Below are 21212 nucleotides of genomic sequence, written 5' to 3'. Positions count from 1 at the left end.
ACTTGATAAAAAATTAATCACCTTTTATGCCACTGAATGCCAACGGCACTATATTGAATTAGGACTCAAGAACAAAAATTTAGATTAGTATCTTTCACGTGCTTTCACGTACAGAGGCCATGGATGTTAATGAAAGATGGTCGGTTGAATAATAATTTTAACTCGGGAAATAACTGGGCTCCTCTTTCACTTAAACATTATTATTATTATTATTATTATTATTATCTTAGTCTTCTCTCTTCTTCTTCTTCTTCTCATTATTATTATATTAAATATATCTTTCGTGAAAAAAAAAAACTATTATTATGTGGTCTATGAAAAGGGTACAACACGAAAAACCTGGGCATTGTTATTCCCAGCGGATTGATAAACGTAAGCCTGTTTCATCGTGTACACGTTTGCAAGAGATCTTTCAACAGAGCGTTTACGACGGAAAAATAAATATTACTAAATGACTAAGGGGTGAGGTGTTATTTTCCCTAATTAACCCAATTAGGTTAAAATCTCCGGTTTGGATTAAATCGAGAATGGCCAAAGGGCATAAACACATTTTTGGAATAACATCACAAAAGAACAACATTTGGTGCATGTTTACATATAATAAAGTAGTTTTGGTTAATTGTCAAAAAAAAAAAAAATTACATAGTTAATTTTATTTTCAGTGTATAACCTCAGTCTATTGATATACAGCCAATCCATGAAAGTTGCGTCCGTACAGAAATTTCGCTTGCCCATCAAGAATTAAAAATGAAGAGCAGGTTTTGTGGAAATTTTTATCATCACGTGAAGGCGTGGCGTGAGCGTTATACGAATTGGAATAATAAGAATGTTAATAAAAATTCCCATTCGTCGGTGTGCTAAACGCGTATGATAAAGTTACACATACTTCCCCCCCGGGAGGACCATCAAAGACAAACATTTCTTTGAAAGTTGGGTTGGCTGACATGCTCAGATATTCTCAGCTCTAGTATGTCTGAAGGCTTGTTAGAGGTGGATTTACGAGCGCAAACGGCACGGCCTGACACAGATGGTTGTAATTAAATCTGAATTTATCAGCTTGCTGCCTCACGCAGACCCTTGGTGTGTGGTAATATTTTCTGCCGCGTGCCTCGTCAGTGGAGAGTCTTACTACTCGAAATGGCATGTCTTGCTTAACTCTGGCGGCGGTGTTTCGGGTAATGATAATCATTCCATATGCTGTTTTTCTTCCATGTGCAATTGCAAACTAATGGTTTGTCACTCGTGAAGTACCTGAAATAAAACTGTCTCAGTAAGACATCCAATACAGGGCAGTCGGTGTATTGTGTATAGGCCTATAACCTATTTGGTGTGCAGGCATTTAGGGGGTAGATAGGCTATTGTTTTGTTGATCAGAAATTTTTAATTAATTTCCGCGAGTTCAGACAGCGATGTTGAAGTGTGTCCACTTGAAAAGGAAGCCCAGTTCCCCCATTTGTCATTTGTTTATTGAAACCGTTGTGATTTATTATTTCAAGATACGCACCATTATATTCGCCGGATGTGGTGCGCATATCCACGACCACTTGCGTTTCAATTTGCTCAGAAATGTATTAAACAAATAATCAAACCGAAACAATACTTCCGGCGCCTTTGGAAAAAGTGTTTTCATTGGGCCTGTCGTTTATTTTCGCCCCAGTGTTTGAGATGGCCTCCAGTTTCATGTCTTGAAATATAGCTTCTATAGCCTACCTAAACTGCATTTAGTCAGGTGAATTAGCGTCCAAAACACAATTAAATTGGAAAAATCAACAAATATTTTTTTGAAAATTAATAGGCACATGCATCTATAATCGCATGATAATATAGCTACATTTATGTCTTAATTGAGGCTAAATGAGTGGGTAAAGGTGTAAAGAGTTGAAACGTTTTATTTGCAATATTATAAAATGCCTGCGGTGTGAAACTGTAACAGTTAACTACAGTAAATAAAAATGAATGTCTTAACTACCTTGGAAACCTTTTTATTGCCCCATAATATTTTGCTTCGGCACCTCGTTATCATTCCCGGTCGCTTATACATAATCCCTTGTCCACATTCCCCCATTCCCATAAAGCCGGGGAACACGTTTGTAATTGTACTTTTTGTCCTCAGTTTACATTATCCACACTTGTAAAGTCTGATGGAACTGTTTGATTCAATGAAATTCCATCGGTGAGTTCGCGCGGACATTATAAATGTTTGCCTTTTCTCCATTCGGCTTCATCTGTCTTCAGGACAGGCAGTTTTACTGACAGAAGTAGACGCGATTTAGCTGTCCGACCGAAGAGAACGGTATACCTAGTAAAAATGTACGTAACCTTTTTTGTTCTCATCACGTGAGTACACACGCAACTACATTAGCCAATAATATAATATTGCAGAGGTGACAATGACGCATTAATAATCTGACTCTAGAGGGCACTTGGTCTACATCATGAATAAATCAAAATGGTTTTCAGTTTATAATAAATGCGTGTCTGGAAACACAAGCATGTCAGGGCACTATCTGATCCGATTGTTTATAGGGGATTAAACCGAACGCCATGCGTCACCATTTAAAATGATGTATAGTCCATAGGCCTAGACTTATATAGGCCGATGTGATAGGCGCGTGCGCGGTTTTGGGCTCACAGAATTAAACCTATGTTCAGTTCAGGACTTGGAATTTGCGAAAATGGAAACGCTACAGCTTTCACCTTATGCATGACAACTAATGGAAATGGAAATGAATGTAAAGCTCATATGTTTAGACAACAATGAAAATAATATTGTAATATCCGAACACACCTATGTCATACTGCAAAATGTACGATAGTAGGTTTTGTTAAATTACAATGATTTGGATGTAGAAATACAGAGATGAGATATATAACTGATATACTCTGTAGCCTTTTGTCAACAAAGATAGCAAAATGGGATAAATCACACTCTCACGAAGCGCTAGAGATTTGTAAAATCTGAATATCCTTTTTTTTTATAATGAAGACACAAACTCCTGTCCTAACAGGTAAATACAGAATAATTATACAACATATGACAGCCTGTTAAAGCCATGGATTTGTTATTTTAGTCAGTTTCTGCGTTGATTTATTATTCCCGTTACCACATAAAACTAAACGGAAACATCTAATGAAAATGTGGGGATTAAAACGCCTGGCCTACTTGTAGATTAAGAAAATTCACATCAAAGTCATTTTAAAGGAACCGATATATTTTTACTGGTGAAGTCCGAAGAAATTGTTGTAATCCAAATCATGTGAGCCTTGGAAGCCTATTTCATAGCTCACAGTTTAGCACGTATGGATTCCCTGACACTGAAAATTACTGCCCTATACTATTACTAAAATTGTTGTTACAATAAATATTACTGTTGTAATTATTGTGGTTGGTGTGACTCATTTGTACAAATATACTCCGTATATTTTATTCTCTCAGACAGCCTTAATTATCCTCTAGCCTTTTAGCAGACAGTGTCGTCTTCTAGTCAAGGCAGTCTACTGTGCCGGTTTTTTTTCCTTTTCAAAACGGTTGAAACCCGTGCCAACGTGTGCACTGACCGCTGTTTTCCTGGCCTTTGCATCCCTGGTCATGTTGAGGAGTTCCGGAGTCCGAGAGCGACAGCGCCGGGCTACGGGCCTCGGTGTCCGTCAGAAGGTTAAAATCCATAACCCCGGCCGCCAGGCTCTGCAACAGCAACGAGGCACATTTGAATCACCAAAAAAAAGAAAAAAAAAGAACCGCAACAAAGCAAAGACACAACTCCATCGTGCATTTTCACATACAGTTCAGCCTATTCTTAGCATAGTTCTTCCACAAAAGTGACTTGCGCGACACAGTTTATAACTAGACTTACAGTAGGCCTATTGGGCAATCATGGGTATCAGTGCGTTTATTTTTATGTCATTATTTGTCATTATTAATGCGTCCAGTGGGGGTTCTCGTTTAACCCAAAATAAACACGTTTTTACTTTAGATATTGTTCTGCAACAACTAAAGCACACTAGAGGGCACACATTTTCGGTTGTCCTGTAAAAGCCGTTGAAACAAGTTCGGGTGAGGGCGACTTCTATAAGATGGATATTTGAACAGAAATTTGTCAGTCTGGATAAATAGCACATATTTTATGTTAAAGATTCTTCAGATGTAGGCAGACGTAGATTTTATTTCGACATGAAGCCCATGCTAAAACAGGCACAGTCGGAGCATTTTTGTAAACAAGACGCATAGTAAAAACAATCATATGTCGAATTTGACCCATGTCCGATGGAGCAGACAATAAATCACGTGGACGGTTAACATGAACCAAATAGTTCTTGCCTGGCTCAATAACACCGTCAATAAATCAAGTGATAAATTAAATGCTGATTCAAAATTCGAGTACCGATTTGAATGACCTGAATTTGAATATCCAAAATAGGCAGAAGTATTTGCTTCTATTGTTGGGCTTCACGGTAGAGGGGACAAGATAGATTGGTGACACTTCTGACGAAAATAGAAGCCTCGTGAGGGGGGCCGATACGTAACGGATCCTAAAATAACAGGTCGTTTATTTATACAACCGCAGTTAACACCTTTAAGATATGGGGACACAATCACACCCTCAAAGCTTCTTGAGATTTATGATGCCATGACTGGATTTAACGACGGTGGAAGGTTCCTGTCCACTTAACCGCCTCTCAACTCCTTTACAGGAACACCCAGAAGGGAACAAAATCGCGATCTGCAGCATTTTATTCTGAAAGTGAAGTTGATTAGCACTAACTGACACACCCATCAAACCGTATATTATAAATAATATAACTAATATTTCAAGCTGTCAACGCTAACGATAGACCACACGGTAAGAACTTACATTGACATTGAAGAGTCACGGCGAATAGTCACGCAATGCCCATTATCTGGAAACTATGAGACTAATGCTAAGAGAAATGACCCAATTGGCCATTTTGTTCCCTTTGAGACCTATTATACTGGCAAAACGCTTCACAGCCTTAATATAAACATTAATCTCTGGTAGGGAAAGTATCACGAAAAATAGTCCTCGATTCTTAATAATGCCTATGACTATTACAAATATTTAGCCTTGTATAATCATAAAAGAATAAATGCAAGTTATTCGCCATTCTAAATATGAAAGTAACGTTATGACTATGTTTTGATACAAATTTTGTTTTATGCATGCTATAGGTATTTTTATTCAGGCGGAAACCACCAAGTATGTTAGCCAAACAACTGTGATATATTTCCCACACCAGGCAATTACACTAAAGTAATTATAAAAGCCTTAAAAAGTAATGATGTCATTGCTCATTCTTATTTATATATTTATTTATTTATTGCGAAACTGAGCTGAATATTTATAGGCAATTAAAGATAGGTTAGGATGACGAGGTTTGATTAGTAGTCTACAAAATGGAGAAGATAATTGAATTGGTTGAACTTCGTAAAACTCCAAATTAGCCGTGTATTTTGGACTTGAATAAAAAATAAAACGAATTTGGAAATAATTCACACCGAGAAAAGCAGTAGTAGTTGGCATATATCAATTCACGATGACTATTATCCATTTTGCTTGGCTGTTATTGTCGGATCACCGTGATTCAGAAGCTCAGGTAATAGCCTGCCTTGGATTGAGTGGCATGCGCAATTGCGCGAGCTCATAGACAAGGAACACGTGAAGTCGCGCGCTCTGACAGCACTCAGGAATTAATGCGCGCTCTTTCCATCAAAAAGTGTAGAATATACGTAGGCCTACCGTTCCAACTTAAAGAAAATATTCTTACGTACCACGTTCATAATCAAAACCACACAATAAAGAGCAGATATTGAGACACAAGTGAAAAATATGGTATGCACAAGCACACGTAGAGAAAACGAAATGAAATTATATCAGTGCAGCCCTAATGCACTCAGGCAGGGTTCTTCGTTTGGGGCGATGGCACAGAAAACGCGAAGTCACCTTTTGTTTTCTAGGGAGGGGCGGGGACTAACTTAACGCCCAAGGCTGACCTGAGGGTTTGAGGAAAATATTTAGTCAGTAACTGGTCTACAGCTTCCATGGGACCAGACCAAATTAAGTCTCAAAATAGATAATATAATCTATAATTAATTCAGAAGCAGTCAGAAACATGCTGATAGGCCGGAATTGAAGTAAAATGTACTAAGCATATTAGAACACAAGCTGGGAGACGGATCAGATAGGAACTTTCAATATTTGAACCTTTGAAAAATAATTGTGCTCAATCACCTTATAACATAAAAAAGATGCAGATTGTACAAATATGACCAACAGTCACGAATAGCCCAATCCACTGGAAAGAACACGGTAAGAGAAGCCAGCTCTCATAGACATGGCATGGCACAGCTAATGCTAACACACACCTCTCTCTTTGTCTGCAAAGTGCTGTGCTGTACAGTTCCCCTGCGGAGTCGACACACAGGCCTACTGTTTCCCGCATGTGGTGACAGACGGCTCTGCTCAGTCTGGATGTTTTAAGTCTGCACCCTGACTCGGAACATAACTTTTTCATGTATTTAGTTTTACGGATTTCAGCAATCGGCTCTGAAGGTAATGCTAATGGCCCGGCTGCTGAGACTGGAACAGTCAGTCAAATGACAAAACTGCTGAATAACATGAAAAGAAACAAAAAAATATGACGGAATTCTCAGTGTAAATACCCACTTTCTTTTCTGAATTTGCCCTTAGTAAGCCTAAAAGTGTTACCTGCTTTTTACAGGTACCTGTAATGGGGTTTTCTCAGAAAGGAACTGCGGAAACGTATGAAGAAAGGATGTAAATCCACATGTTTCCTCTGAACATGGCAATTTGTTGAGACAAAATTAATACAGTACATTTCAGTCTCAAGCCATATCTTTCCACAGAATGACTTTTGATGTGAGGTGGTATGAAATGACAAATATAAATTAAATCACGACTCTCCACTGTACTAGGAAATTTGTGTGTATACATTTCTATGCTATGCACACAAATATTTCTATGGCACTGTAATTCTACAGTAAGAATTGAGCAATATATTACTCATTTGGAATGCCAACCCACCTTTTCAGACATCCTGTTATATGAAGCACACATAGAAGCATTATGCTTAAAAAATAATAATAGTTTCTTGACAGTTGGGTAAGAAATGCTAAATAAAAAATTGGTGAAACAGTTACAAGTTACAAAAGGTCAAACTAATTGTATAATTATATTATTATATGTCTTTACTGAAAATGGAAATAACACAATGCTGTATTGATTATGATGAAATCAAAAATATACATTTACCATATGCTTTGTATTATACTTTAAAGTACAGTTTGTTCGAAGGACAAGTGGGGTGCTAATGTAAATTTATGTCTTTTAATCTATTCCATAATCTCACTGCTGTTCCAAGTAGCTTTCATGAAAATAAGGTTGTACTGCAGTAATATTTAAAAACAGGAATTCAGTCTTTCCACGCATAAGCGCAATATCTGTAATATTATAACAGAAATGGCGTGTTTGTACCTCTGGTTCTTCTCAAAGGTTGAGCATGGGGTAAATATTCAGTGAGATCAAGCAGGAGAGGGAGAGTCTTATTTAAGTAAGCCCGCTATGCATAGAAAACAAATGACATGCAGTCAAAGACAGGCCTATGAGCTTTCTCCTGTGCACACATACAGTGTGCATGCACAGCGCACACACGCACATGCTCACACAGTTATGTTATGAATTTGCAGTTCATAACAGTTAAGAATTTGCATTAAATTTCCCATTCTTTTTGTTAAAAATCACGACAACTCACATTGATCACAAAATGCTGTTTGTGAGCTAATATTTACTTTTCTCATGATATATCACAGGTACCACACCTTCAGCACACTTTACACAACAGGGCCAGTAAACAAAGGTCTAAACTTTTATGCTTGGTGGCTTTGTTCTTTATACTCTAAATGTCACTGGTACCAAGCTCTTTTTTTAAAAAACACTTTGTTGCCAATTCACATTCCAGGTACCTGTCAGTAGTACAACAGGAGCAATGGCTATGAACATTAATTAGGAAACATAACAAATATATGCTAGGGTGCCAACACAAGACCAAGCAAGAAGTAATGGGACCAAATGAACACATTCCTCTTAAAAAAAAAAAAAAAAAAAAAAAAATCCAAGTAATTTTGTTCTCTTTGGTTGTTTTCCACAGCAAACGTGGGAAACTCAGGTAAAGGTGGAATACGTGTGAGCATATGTATTGTGTTGCTTCTGAGATGGACATTTCATCCAAGTTTCCACGATAGTCTTAAAAGTGGCCGAAAACTATTTTAGAAGGAAGATAAATGAATATTTTATAAACGGCACCAAGCTGACGTTCTGAATATGAGTTGCCCCCCAGTGATGCCACGTGCTACTCACTAATATCAAATGTTGCAACTTGATGGGAGGCGAAAGAGATTGAATTTCTCTGGAAAAGCTGATACAGGCTTAGATTAAACCAAAATGTATCCTTAATTTTTACTTACAACTAAGTGCAAGCATTCTTTTTTTCACAAACAGTGAAAAAACAGTGATCAACATTGGTTTTGCAAGTTAATGTTGATAACTGCATCACGTGTATCACGTGTTGATCGAATTCAGGTCGCAGTGCCAATTTTCCATGTGTTATTTGTTGGTGAAAGTTTCAGACTCATTCTCTTGCTTTTAGCCCAGTCACACAGCATATAGGGGCCAGTTACAGCAGAAAGTGCTGAAACAAAAACGACAAGTTAAAATCAATATTGAATACAGGCCGCAACATTTTTATTGAAATACAAAATCAGAGAAGGTCAGTAAGCAGAACTGCATTACTTTTTCCATTGATCTTCAATCACTGCTTAAGCTGTGATGCTCAGATTCGGGGGGCAGCTCAATCAAAGCGCAATGTCAATTGAACTGGAATCTGAGAAATAGTGTGTTCTACCTTTCAGAAGTTTTCTGTCCAAAATGCACTGAAAAACAAAATTATCTGTCAACGTCTGCATTTAAATTTTAGGTTTAGCCGAAAGTCTCCTTTAACTGAGCCCACAGGATCAACATCGAAGTGTATATTGGAAAGAGAGGCAATTTAACAGCTTTATTTATATGTGAGTGCCCTTTAAATAAATAATATTCCAAAAATAATACAAATGAAAGCTATCAGCTTCCTTGTAAGTAAAAGAACCCAGGTTGCCCTGTTCAATCCTAAACACATTGTCATACATGCCTGAGAAATTATTTAGAGGAAGTACTATGTACTGTGCATATCTATTTCTTAGGCAGCATTGTGAAATGGACTGGAATTTATGAGAAATTCATGTGTGACATAAAAAATATAAAACTGACTTAAAATGTCTATTGAAAGCCTAATGTCTTCTGAGTACTGTCAGAGTATATTTTATTCTATAAGATGATTTTACACATTTGGGAATTTAGTTGTTATTACTGAGGAATGAAATCGTATTACCTGTCCAGAATCTTCAGTAAAGTAGCGAGAAATAGCCCAGCTTTCAGCGATTAGCGCGAAGTCAGCGAGAAGAAGGGGAAGTACAATCAAAGCTCTTTTGCACTTGAGATCCGTATATACTCACTGGATGGGAATCATGGCCAAGTAGGAAGCCAAGTCCAGCTCTAATGCAACAGACTTGGAATTAAGGCCACACTTTTATTTATTTTTTTTGGTCTTCAGCAATTAAGAGCACAACTCCGCCTTGACATATTCCAGTCCATAAAAAGGATCCAGAATATTGCAACTGGCGAAAGGTTTTTTTTTGCGACGGCCTGCGTTTGTGGCGTAAAAAAGGGGGACAGCTGTGTCCGTGTGTCCGGTTTCAGGCGGAGGTGTACGGTATTCCGATCAGAAATATGATTATGACACAAACGCATGTCGCGCCCAACGGTGATGGATGGGGTGGCGGCGAGGTGCACGCCATTCTGACGAAGGCTACGGGCGACATGAGACGGTCATTTCGTCTCGGACAAGGTGTCAGTGGCACTTCGGAGTCTGCGGCATGTCTCTCATTCTAAATCAAGCCCCCTGAATAGGTTAAGGCAAACACACACACACACGGGCAGGGGCCGCGACCAGGAATCTGTGCTGTTAATAGTGACGATTGGCTTTTTGACTTACGGCAAAAACAGACCTTTAACCTAACAATGACCGTCTGAGTAGGTAAATATTGCTCCTGAAGTTATAGGCCAGCTTTACTTTTCAATCTAGGGATGCTCTCTACGACACCCCTTCTCTTATGAAATACAGCAGCAGACAGCACTTTCACACAGACACACACACACACACACAGACACACACAAACAGTGCTTATGAAAATGTGTGAAGATACAATGAAATGTGACGAACAAAATAACAGCAGGTTCAACCAGAGTCCTATGAAATTTGTTCTTATTTTATACTGTAAATTATTTACTAATATATGCCACGTAAATATTTGTATGTTTACTCACTAATTTTTCTATAATTTTGATCATTTTGATTCCTGAAATCGCAATGCCGCAGAAGTGTAGTTTATCAGTTAACAAGGAAGGAACAAATGTATTCCAGGTATAGGTTGAGCACAGGCTGTACTTCTATGCTGATCATGTAATTTGACAATTGATAAGTACCTTTTTTTGTGAACTGATTCATGAAAGGCAAATTCAACCATAACTGTGACAAATCTGACTGGTGTAAAGCTCAGATTCCAGTTCGGTGGACATAATCATATTCAGTCCCATTTTGTTTGCTTCCAAGGTTACACACACACACACTGTGCACAGCACACCTCACCTCAGTATAACCTAAAGGTATCCCTAACTCTGTCAGATACTTAAGTTTGTGTTTAAAATCTTTGTTCCACTCTTACACAGCTTTACAAGAATTCTGTACAAAAAGAACACTCTTGCTTAATTTCATTATTCATATGTAAGAGTTTAAGTGAATTGTGCACATGTTAGAAACCTAATTTATAGCCAGTTACTTTAATGATAATAAAAAATATAATGTGAATCAATAGAATCTTAAATCAAAACTTTGGCCAAAGGGTTAGTGTCCAGTACACTGCAGTCATCTATTGTAATCTGAATCAATCTGAAGTGGCCCACCAACCAATTCATCTTATGTTACGAACCCACTGACTTGTCCCCTCCTTCCATATAAACAGTATGATTCACCAAGTGCTGATCTAAAGAAATCTATGGACCTATTCAGTCACAAAAATTTACATAGATTTTATCCAGCCTCAGAGTGGTTTAGGTCTTAAAATGCTCTGTTACAAGGCAGTGTTACACTTCGTCACACTTTATTGGGTTTTCCTTGTTTCATTTCAAGATGGGGAAAAATGAACAATGATGATAATAGAACTACCTTCAGCTGTGAATTTAGGTTCACGCACCATACCTTTCTATGGCCCAGACCCCATTTGCTTTTACTGAACAGCTTTGATACTTCAGAAGGATATGGACCTATGGACTATTACGTTCATTTAAATTCATTAAGGGGGAAAATTCCAAGCAGGTTCTACAGATAACCTAATTTTCCTCATATTTTCAGGGCTTTTGGTTGTGTCAGTGACAGTAGCTGAAACTTAATTCATGTGTAAGATTGATTTGCGATTGGTCACCTGTAAGTCTCTTATGAACCTTCCCTTGAAGTCTTGTGTGTGTAGAGCACCAGTGTAGTTCAGTGTCACATCCCCACAAGCAGGGATGCTTCACCTAAAGCCAGATGCATGCATTTTAATTTCCTGACTTCCTTTTTTTTTAGCTGCTGCCCTGGTCTCCTCGGACAACCATGCACCTATTTACACTCTTTTTGTAGACATTAGGAAGGCAAATATAATTTTATTTAACTTTTACGCTCCTTTAAGCTCCCTGTTGCTCCCTGTCCAGATATGATTTAAAAATAATGATGCTGTTTAAATTTCACTAATTTTTTTCACCAATGCAAATTATTATTATTATTATTATTAGTAGTAGTAGTAGTAGTAGTAGTATTATCATTATAGCACCCCAGTATTCGTAATAGTTTCAGCAAACAGTGCGCACTATTTCAACTGAATTTTACGTTGGCTGTATTCAAATTTGTATTTTGATTTGTGCAAACAAATACTTGTATAATATATAATACAATACTTGTATATTATACACTCATCGGAATTAGTCTGATTAGTTGGAAGTGTTGTTAAGATATCTCGAGTAGAACATTTGTCAGTCATCAGACGGACGTGTGTAATGGGTAGCCTACACTCTATAGCACATTTATGAGAATTACTGTAAAAAACATTTTCCATTCAGCAAATGAACTCTCACCTGAACAGAGAAAGCAAAGAACGTAATACGCATTTGCCTGGCTGGAGCCAACGTCACTTATTACATTTTAGCATGATATGCTAAAAAGACCCGAAATAATATGCTCAACCAACCATCCACCATATTATTTGTTTTCCTTTGCCAGTTAATCACAAAACTAAAAAACACAGAACGTAAAAAATAAATAAAAAACTCACATGCATTGATTTGTAATGCAAGTCAACGACTTGCCGATGACATGGCGAAGAAGCGAATAAGGACAGGGCGGCCTGTTTGTAAGAGCTGACTGGTTTGCATAAGCTGTATGACATCGATCTCATTAAAATATATATCTAATAAAAATAATGGAATCAAAAATCCCTTCATTTTTCGGGAGATTGGCGAGTCCATCTGCTTGCTCGGCTGAAGCAGACTGCATACATTTTCCCGGGTTCGAGCATTAGCCCAGGAATTATTCATAAACGCGGCGAGAATTAATTCCTTGGATTAAGACTTGATTAAGATGTGTGTCACTTTGCTGTCTGAGAACTTATTAAGGAGCTCCTCGAGGATCCGGCAGATGGAATTTCGGCCCAATGTTTGTAGATGTTAATTTCTCCTCTTCTTACAGGCATTTGCATATGACTGCGTGTGTCAAAGCGCAAATTTTTTTTTATTCGCCGCGCCACATATCCGTGTTTTAAAGATCCCTCCCATTGGATTTCTGTTCTAAGTCGAATTTGCAAATCACAATAACATCGGTTTTGTTTATTCGATTACACACTACAGACGTGACATTTCACGGCGGTACGAAGACAAACACGATTTGTTTATTAAAATATGATAAAATGCTTATCACAGTTGTATAGAAAGTGCATATTCACATTTCTATGAGGAAATATATTTTTTATATTTTTTTAGTTACAGGGACTCATTGAAAGACTCATTTATGCATTTGTGCTCACTAGTTCATTGCATGTTTAGAAGTTTTAAAAAATTGATAGCTCTAGGTAGGCTATATAATGCAACAGAATACAATTTTGCTTTGCTAATCAAGACAGCACGCATAATGAAATATGTTATTACATATTGTAATCAACACTTAGGCTATTTTAACACCAAAAACAGAGATTCCCTCAAGCAACGTTAGGCTACAGACTACATAGCCTTTTTATCCACGGACTAAATTAACCAAAACATGGCAATAAAAACTATAACTTTTGAGCTATTAGCTGTAGGCCTTGCGTGTGTTTTTAAAAAATTGATGTCCAGATGCATATTTAAAATTAAATGTGTGTGATCTCGAGTAAATGCAAAACATAGGCTGTTCTGAAAATGCCTTTGGACGTATATGCTCTTACTTACTTTGTTGTTTGTACACAGGCTGTGTTTAGGTTATCCGTTAAAGTCAATCTAGTCCCAATTAAGACAATTTAAAAAACGAAAACAGTATATTATGGCGACGCATAACGTCACGCGCTTTATAAAAGTATAATAAATTGACAGCTCATATGCCTACACATATAAGCTTCACTTTGCTGGTACAATACTATCGGGCCACATGGTAGTTTGTTTTAGTAACCAAAAACGGAAATACTTTTGGTTACTAAATTGCGCAAACAGGTAAAGAGGAAAAAATGTCAAACCAATCATTTGTTGTTTTCGATGGCAGCTTCAGTATCAAATACGGCCTCGAAGATCACTTATTAAAGTGTGTATTTCGTACTGACATACGGCCAAAATGTAGTTGGGTTAAATTAGGATAATTCATGAATCGATAGACTATGGATATTATCATTATTAAAATCATGTGTATACAGGGATTCCCTTGTCACCAGCTGTCGACCGAAGTCTTTATTATTCCACCTTTCTAAACTTCCCTCTGCGGTGTGCCCGTGAGAGTAATAAAAGGCTTTATTTAATGCCCAGTCACATAATTATCCAATATGCCGTGGACATATCATATGCATGGGGAACGGAGGGGTTATTGCTATGAGGCGACCCTGAAAACAACCACGAATGCCCTCAGAGTGTAAGACAAATCCCAGCGACCCACCCCGAAATATAAATCATAATAATCGATTTAGGGTATTAGGGTCCAGGTTTTAAATCGCCCGCTAAACCAGGAATGCTCTATGTAGCCTCGGTAGGCTAGCATATTAGGCTACTCAAAAAGGACGAATTCAGTCATATCGTTTGTAGGCTACATGTAATTAACTCCGTAGATTCTGCTCTGACAGACAATTGATCGTCCTTGCACTCGTAAATTGTATTACAGTATCATAATTAACACTGCACATTTTACTGCCCGGGGTTTGCAGATGTGTAGGCTAGAGCCTAGATTATCAAAAGATGCTAATTTAAAACATAATATTGCTCTTTGTCTTCATCTTTCACAAATAAATATTCGGCCTGCTTTTTTTATTCAATATCATCAATTTTTCAAGTTATACTTCCCAGCAAGGTCTTGGCCAGTTGGTAGCTAGTTAGAACTGGATATCCCCGGTTTCTTTGGTTTTTATTCCTTGTGGAAGGCTATACTACTGCAATCAGAAAGATCGAACAACTAGGTCTAAACGAAATATATATGTTTCGTTACAGTTAAACGATTTACCGTTCAGACATGAATATAAGTAAAATGTTAAGGGTTAATTTAATTATGTACAGGGTTTATGCGTCCTAAAATTTAGGAAATGTGTAGCCTACTGTCAGTGTAAAACATTCTGTCAGAGCAGATTTGCATTATTCGGTTCAATATTAAGTCAACCAACAGAATTTGCACAAATGTTGTGGATTAAAAAGCAGGAATTATTTGGCATATTCAAATTCACGTGACCCATTTGACCACTGAAAAGCAGAGTGAATGAACATATAATTACCCTCTAACACTTGACTTGTTGCAATCTCACAGAATTGGCGAGATTATACATTGAGTCTAAAACTGTGCTTTCCCATATCTCCGCCATCCACAGACATCAGAGAATAATGTCAGTCATTTACTCTGAATTATGTTCTCGAAATAGTTTTCCCAAATAGTGTTGAATTAAAAGTGCACTCTTTGCACTCCCTAGCCTACGGATCTCGGCAAATTGTAAGATCAAAACAATCAAACAAACCGGGCTCGTGGCGAGGCACAGGGTGGAAGTTAATTTTGTTTAAAGTGGGCCTATTTAAAAATCGCCAAATGTGGGTCAAAACAAAAATGTATTAGATAATTCGAAAAGGAATAGGCACACATGACTAGGATTATTGATCATAATCTGTTATAGACCGTTTACGGACAATATACACTAATATTAATAACGGGGGAAATACATGTCCATAGTTCAACAATTACTGATAAAGAATTCTGTGTTACGAGTCGGTTGTGTAGGCTACGTGCATTGGCGGACAGTATAATACATACAAGCTGTATAATAGCCTACATTTTGAGCATTATTTTATACGTCTGTTATAAATGTTTCTATGTTTAACATGCTTTTATGCCAGAGCTTGTTTTTATTTTATTACAGCGCGGTAATACATTGTATACAGTTGACATTTTCGCATCCAGGAAAGAAAGAAAACGATACAAAAAATCAAGCTATAGCCTATTTGAAAGCATATCCATGCATAGGCTACATTCGACAGGATATTACCATTGCAAATTAAAAAAATATTGCGTGCCTTAAAATATAGGCTAGAGGTTTCTTTAAACACGCTCGGATGGAAACACATACTGCTTATAGAATCCATAAAGAAGTTGTGTGTGTGTGTGTGTGTGTGTGTGTGTGTGTGAGAGAGAGAGAGAGAGAGAGAGAGAGAGAGAGAGATTGAGGGGCGCATAAAGGGTCTGTTTTTCATACCGCAGTCTCTTGTGACCCGAGAGCACCTGCCACCTATCAATTTTGAATAGATCCCCCAAAGATTGACCTCTAAAATTTCTCTTTGTTAACGTCCGTACAACAAATTAAAATACATCCAAGTTGGGACATCGGACATAGCCGAAGCTTTGTAAAGAAGAAAAAATAAGTTTGAAATTTAATAAATAAATCTGCAGGATAGGCCTACGTAGACTATGCCAATGTTACGCTTAAGGGACACACGAAGCGCAGACTATTATAGTTGACAAATATTTGTTTGAACTGCACCGCCTTTCGGATATACTCATGTGTATGCAGTTTAAAACGTTAAAAAAGTTTATGTTCACGCAATCGCACTGTTTTATTTGAATGTGGCTTTTATAATAGGCTACTAAACACAAATTGGTCTTTATCACAATGTCTGCCAAAGCACAACTGTTCATAGGTTTGAAAGTTCTACCCGCCTTATGTTGCACATTTTTAAACTATGTAAGAACTTTCATTCTCTAAAACTTCCTAAAATCGACCGTTTAGCACACAGTAATCTAATGGTTACTGAACAGGCTGTCCTGAGATCAGTAAGAAATTGGCATACCGACGGCTAAGGGGTAGGCTACATAATTGTAAGACAGACTGAAACTGCACTTGAAGCTACAGGCGATTTCTGGGGTTACTGTATTAAGAAGTAGGCTTTTAAACTTTGCTTTAAGGATTATAAAAATATTACACATCTAGCCTACAACTTGTCACATGCATTTCTCACTATAGCTGAATCCACGCAGATATTTTAATGACTTTAAATAGCTTCTGTATACTCCAAACTATATTTTACCGTGGATGGAAGATGAACCTCATAGAACCTACTATCAATTGCCCATTTTATTTCCGCCTCTTGTGTGCGACGGTAGTATGGTTTAAGGCACGTTAACAGATTTTAAAAACCGCCTAATGATGCTAACAAGATGGCCAAATAAAATAGGCATATAGCTTAATAATGAATCCGTCTTATAAGTTTAATAAACCGATTGACAAAGTTCCATGGTATTGGTACACGACGTGTAGCGTTCACCATCACCTTCATCATCATCACATATGTCGGTAAGACACGCTCTGTGGTCTGACAGTTCGGTTCTATCGGTTTCCCCAAAACTATGCTCTTATTTTAAAACAGACAAAGTACATTTCTAGGACAAATGAGGCATTTTTGAATAATGCTATATGAGGCGCTTTGAGAGAACTAAAAATGTGCGCAGCCTCGACTTCGAATACACAAAATGGTTGGTTAGAGCTTGTCATCTCCAGAACCAAAGCTGTGTCAAAGCTGTAAAAAAAACTAACATGATACCACTTTTCCCACCGTTTTACTGTTATACCAAACACGTAAAACTACCATGTTTTCAAAGAACTGAGATTGGCAAAGTAGTTCACTTACATTGAATCCCAGTTTAGAACAGATTAATCCCCGAAAAGACAAGTTTGGTGAGGATTGATTGTTGTCCTGTATTCTTATTGTCAGATAGAAAGTTCCTTTGCTTGTAAAGAAAAAACCGCCAGTTTCCTTCTTTCAATGTTGTCTGACATGAAGACGACCGAAGAGTGAGGGCTTAAGAGATCCCCGTGAAGCGGGGGACTGACTTTATGCTAAATATCTTGTGCGACAGGTCCACCGCGGAGGACTGCCCACTTCACTGCATTTACTTGCACACACACACACACACACTCTGTTCGCTATCAACGCCTCCCTGGCGCTCACCCCCTTTTCTCTCCCCGCGTTTCATGGTTACCAGGAATTAGCTAGGATAATACTCGGAGCGCTGGAGTCCTGTTCTTTGGAGCGCTAGTTTTCTCCATTACCCTCATCAGATCAGATACCCACTTTTTAAAAAAAATTCCATTTGCATTGAGCTGTAGACTATGGCTGACAAAACCACCAATTTTGATGAATATCATTGAATATCATTAAAAAAAAAAAAAAACCTACCTCCTGAAGCTTACGCTCAGTTGCCCCCAAGCGCAAATTGCCCACATTTGGGGAAACGCTCAGACTAGTTCTTAAATAGCACATTAAGATAAACAGGGCAATACGTTAATACTATACGGTAGGTTGTTACGCATAATCAAAACGATTATACCGATAATGATAGAAAAATGAGTTTAGTCATTCTTCTCATCTCATTCTTCTCCTGAAGTCCATTGTCGGGTCATGCTAAATTGTCCTGTCTTGTTGGTATGGGCTACCCAAGGCTTAATATAGGAGGAAGTCTGGAGTCGTACGTGGAGCACGTTCACAAATGTCAGGAATCAGATGTTTAATAACATTCCACCAGTAACAAGCGTCGTGTTTCTCAAGGCAAATTTGTATCGCTTTCTTAGCTTATAAGTATTGAATTTCATGAAGACACACGTCCAAGTATAATTAATTAAGAGACCGAGGAAATAACGCAGACTTGCACAAACGCGCCCTAAGAAAGCCCCAATTTATTAAAAGGAAAAAAAAGTAGGCATACGGCTTTTTTTCCATGTATACATTCAAAATGCAATTTCAAACAGACACTGAGCTGCCTGAACGTATACTTATTATTTTAATGGATTACTATTACCAGTTAATTAATGCAATTTGCTATGCAAATTCCATTAAAAAATTTTTGGTTGGATTATTATTGGGTAGCCTAATTATTTTGCGAGGAGCAATAATATGGCCAGTCATTTTAGTATCTTTCTGTTCCACCATACTGAGGGAAGTTATTGAAATTAAGAGATCGTCTCTGTCAGCTGATCTGTAATTTATGAGGCACGAGAGAGCCACGTTAAAGAGCACTTTATTGCTTCCCCTGGTTAAATACATATCTTTGCTCTGAATGCATGTGAAGTGTATAATTAACCTATTGTCTTTAACGTGTTCAGATGGGACTCCGAGCCTTCCGGTACAGCATGCACTGAAGATGCTCAGTGTTTATCTTAGAGATCTGCAGTCAAGGAGATTTAAAACTAATCTAACTTCAGTGCTCGATATCCATTGGGGCCTTAATCGTAATGTAATTTAAAGACCCATCCCAGCTTTAGGACTGTTATTCCATGAAAGACAGTTGGAAAGCTTGTGTCAGCCATCCAGGACCATGGAGTGGGCAACTGTGGTATGAGGATTATGAGTCTGTTTTGCACTGACTTGGGCCATTGCAGTGTCCCCTCTTTGTTCAATCTATAAATGCTGTATTACAGGACTTCAGTGGATCAATTATTGGTCTTACTTAGTCCAGATAGTCATGCCTTCAAGGTACTCTTTTCTCATAGTGCTACAGGGCTGTCTACAGAGCACCACAGGGATAATCCCTTCTCTTTCTCCCCTAGGTGGGAAATGCAATCTCTGTGCTGTCCATTGGTTTTATCCACTACCCCTCTGTCTGTGTCTTAAGTGACTACATATCTTAAGAGTTACTTAAGAGAGCTGAATGAACACGGTGAAAATATTGCGCTTTCTGTCTTCTTCTTGGCAATAACCTCAAGCAATAGCAATAGGCAGCGTTGCTAAACCCTGTTCCCGATGGGCCGCATTGTCTGTAGGCTTTTGCTAAAGCCAGACACTTACAGTACCCAACGGATTCAGACAGTCGTTCTTTTGAATGAGATGATTTAGTTTCTCTTACCAGCTCTGGGTGTGCTATTTTTGATAAAAGAGGACTGGAAAACTGGATAGAATGGCTTCAGCTGCCATACAGTTGGCCAGTATGCTTCCAGTATATCTCATTGCCAGCCCCAGATGGACAGTAGCAAAGTGTAGTCTTTGGCTTAATTTTAGAGCATTTTCAGCTGTGTGAGATGAAGATTTTACCCTTTTTTTGGCCACCAACTACTTTTATATATTTCCACAGCCATCAGAGTTACAGTTATTGCTATTAATCTGCTGCAATGCAGATTTACCTGACTGGCAGAATACTAAAAACATGTGCAGTGAATGAAAACACAAATAAAAAAAAAAAATGACCCATAAAAATAAAATCTATTAAAAATATGCATACGTACACACACAATACTTTTGTGATATTGAAGAAATTTAAGAATAAAATTCTAATTGTGATTTATGGTTTTATGTTCTCAGAAAATGTTCTGCCTTAAATTATATTTTTTAATTTTGTGAAAAAGGCCAAGCCAACTCTTTATAAGTGCTCTTATATTGAATATATAATGGTGTCTGGCTTTATGGCGTGTTCTTTCAACTGTACTCTGAAATGTAAAGTTAGCACAAAGGCCAACAATCAAAGAAAGCCTGTGATTCGCCCACTCATTCAGTAAACAATAGGTTTTTAATGTAATGTTACCATTATTAAATACACAAAACACAGTAAAAAAAAAAAACAAGGCAAAGTTCCTCCCTTCAGTTAAGGGCAGAAGATTGTGCATGCTCACCACAGTTGTGCATGCGGTTGTCACCAGACTTATGCACAGTAGGGCTGGCTGAAGGGTCCAAGTCTGCCACATGGCTAATTACTGAGTCTCTTGAGCATTGTGGGTTCTATTAGAATCTGGAAGCCCTACTTAGGTTCTAAAAGACATGGTAGAATGAATCTGATCTTTGTTCATCTTTGCACACTTTGTGCAAAGCTCTCAGAAAGTCATTTATCCGTGATCACTTGACCTTTCATCCAGACCACATGATGAAGTCTCAAAACAGCAAAATGCGGATCAATACATTTTCCTTAGGTCTACTCGCGAATAAGCACTTTGTGTCATGGTATCATTCATAGATACAGCAAATAGATCAGAATAGGAAGTGTTCGTTTTGGCACTATATTTCACTGTATTTTATATGCATAACATCAAACCAAACCACACGATCACATGGATTGAGTTCCATACTACACCCTTCAAAAATGGGCTATGCCAAACCTTGACTATTATTTATCCTCTGCAGAATATCGAGAGCAGTATATTGGTGAAATGTATACAGTATCAGCACATTTTTGAGATTTTATGACCATCATGGTTTATGAAAATGAAATCTACTGTTCAGTCCTCAGGCTGTACAGTTCACTATATATTTTGATTTAACCGGAAGTCACTCTTTGTAAAGCACAGCTCTACAAGGTCCTATCAGGTG

The 21212-nt window shown here is 37.8% G+C and overlaps 1 protein-coding gene across 1 annotated transcript in view; it reads right to left on the bottom strand.

Annotated features, from left to right (window-relative positions):
- The window catches only part of pitx3 (paired-like homeodomain 3), a 28963-nt gene extending 11142 nt beyond the window's left edge, over window positions 1-17821 (bottom strand). The window contains exons 1-2 of the mRNA XM_035400777.1: window positions 17550-17821; window positions 3559-3685 (exon numbers count right to left, since the gene is read on the bottom strand). Of these exons, the coding sequence (XP_035256668.1) occupies window positions 3559-3667 (109 nt within the window). The 5' untranslated portion in view covers window positions 3668-3685; window positions 17550-17821. The remainder of the gene's footprint in view (window positions 1-3558; window positions 3686-17549) is intronic.
- Window positions 17822-21212: the final 3391 nt, after the last annotated feature.

Source organism: Anguilla anguilla, chromosome 18 (genome assembly GCF_013347855.1).
Source record: "Anguilla anguilla isolate fAngAng1 chromosome 18, fAngAng1.pri, whole genome shotgun sequence".
NCBI lineage: Eukaryota > Metazoa > Chordata > Actinopteri > Anguilliformes > Anguillidae > Anguilla > Anguilla anguilla.
The sequence above is the reverse complement of the archived record's forward strand: the minus strand, read 5'-3'. Positions and strand labels throughout refer to the sequence as shown.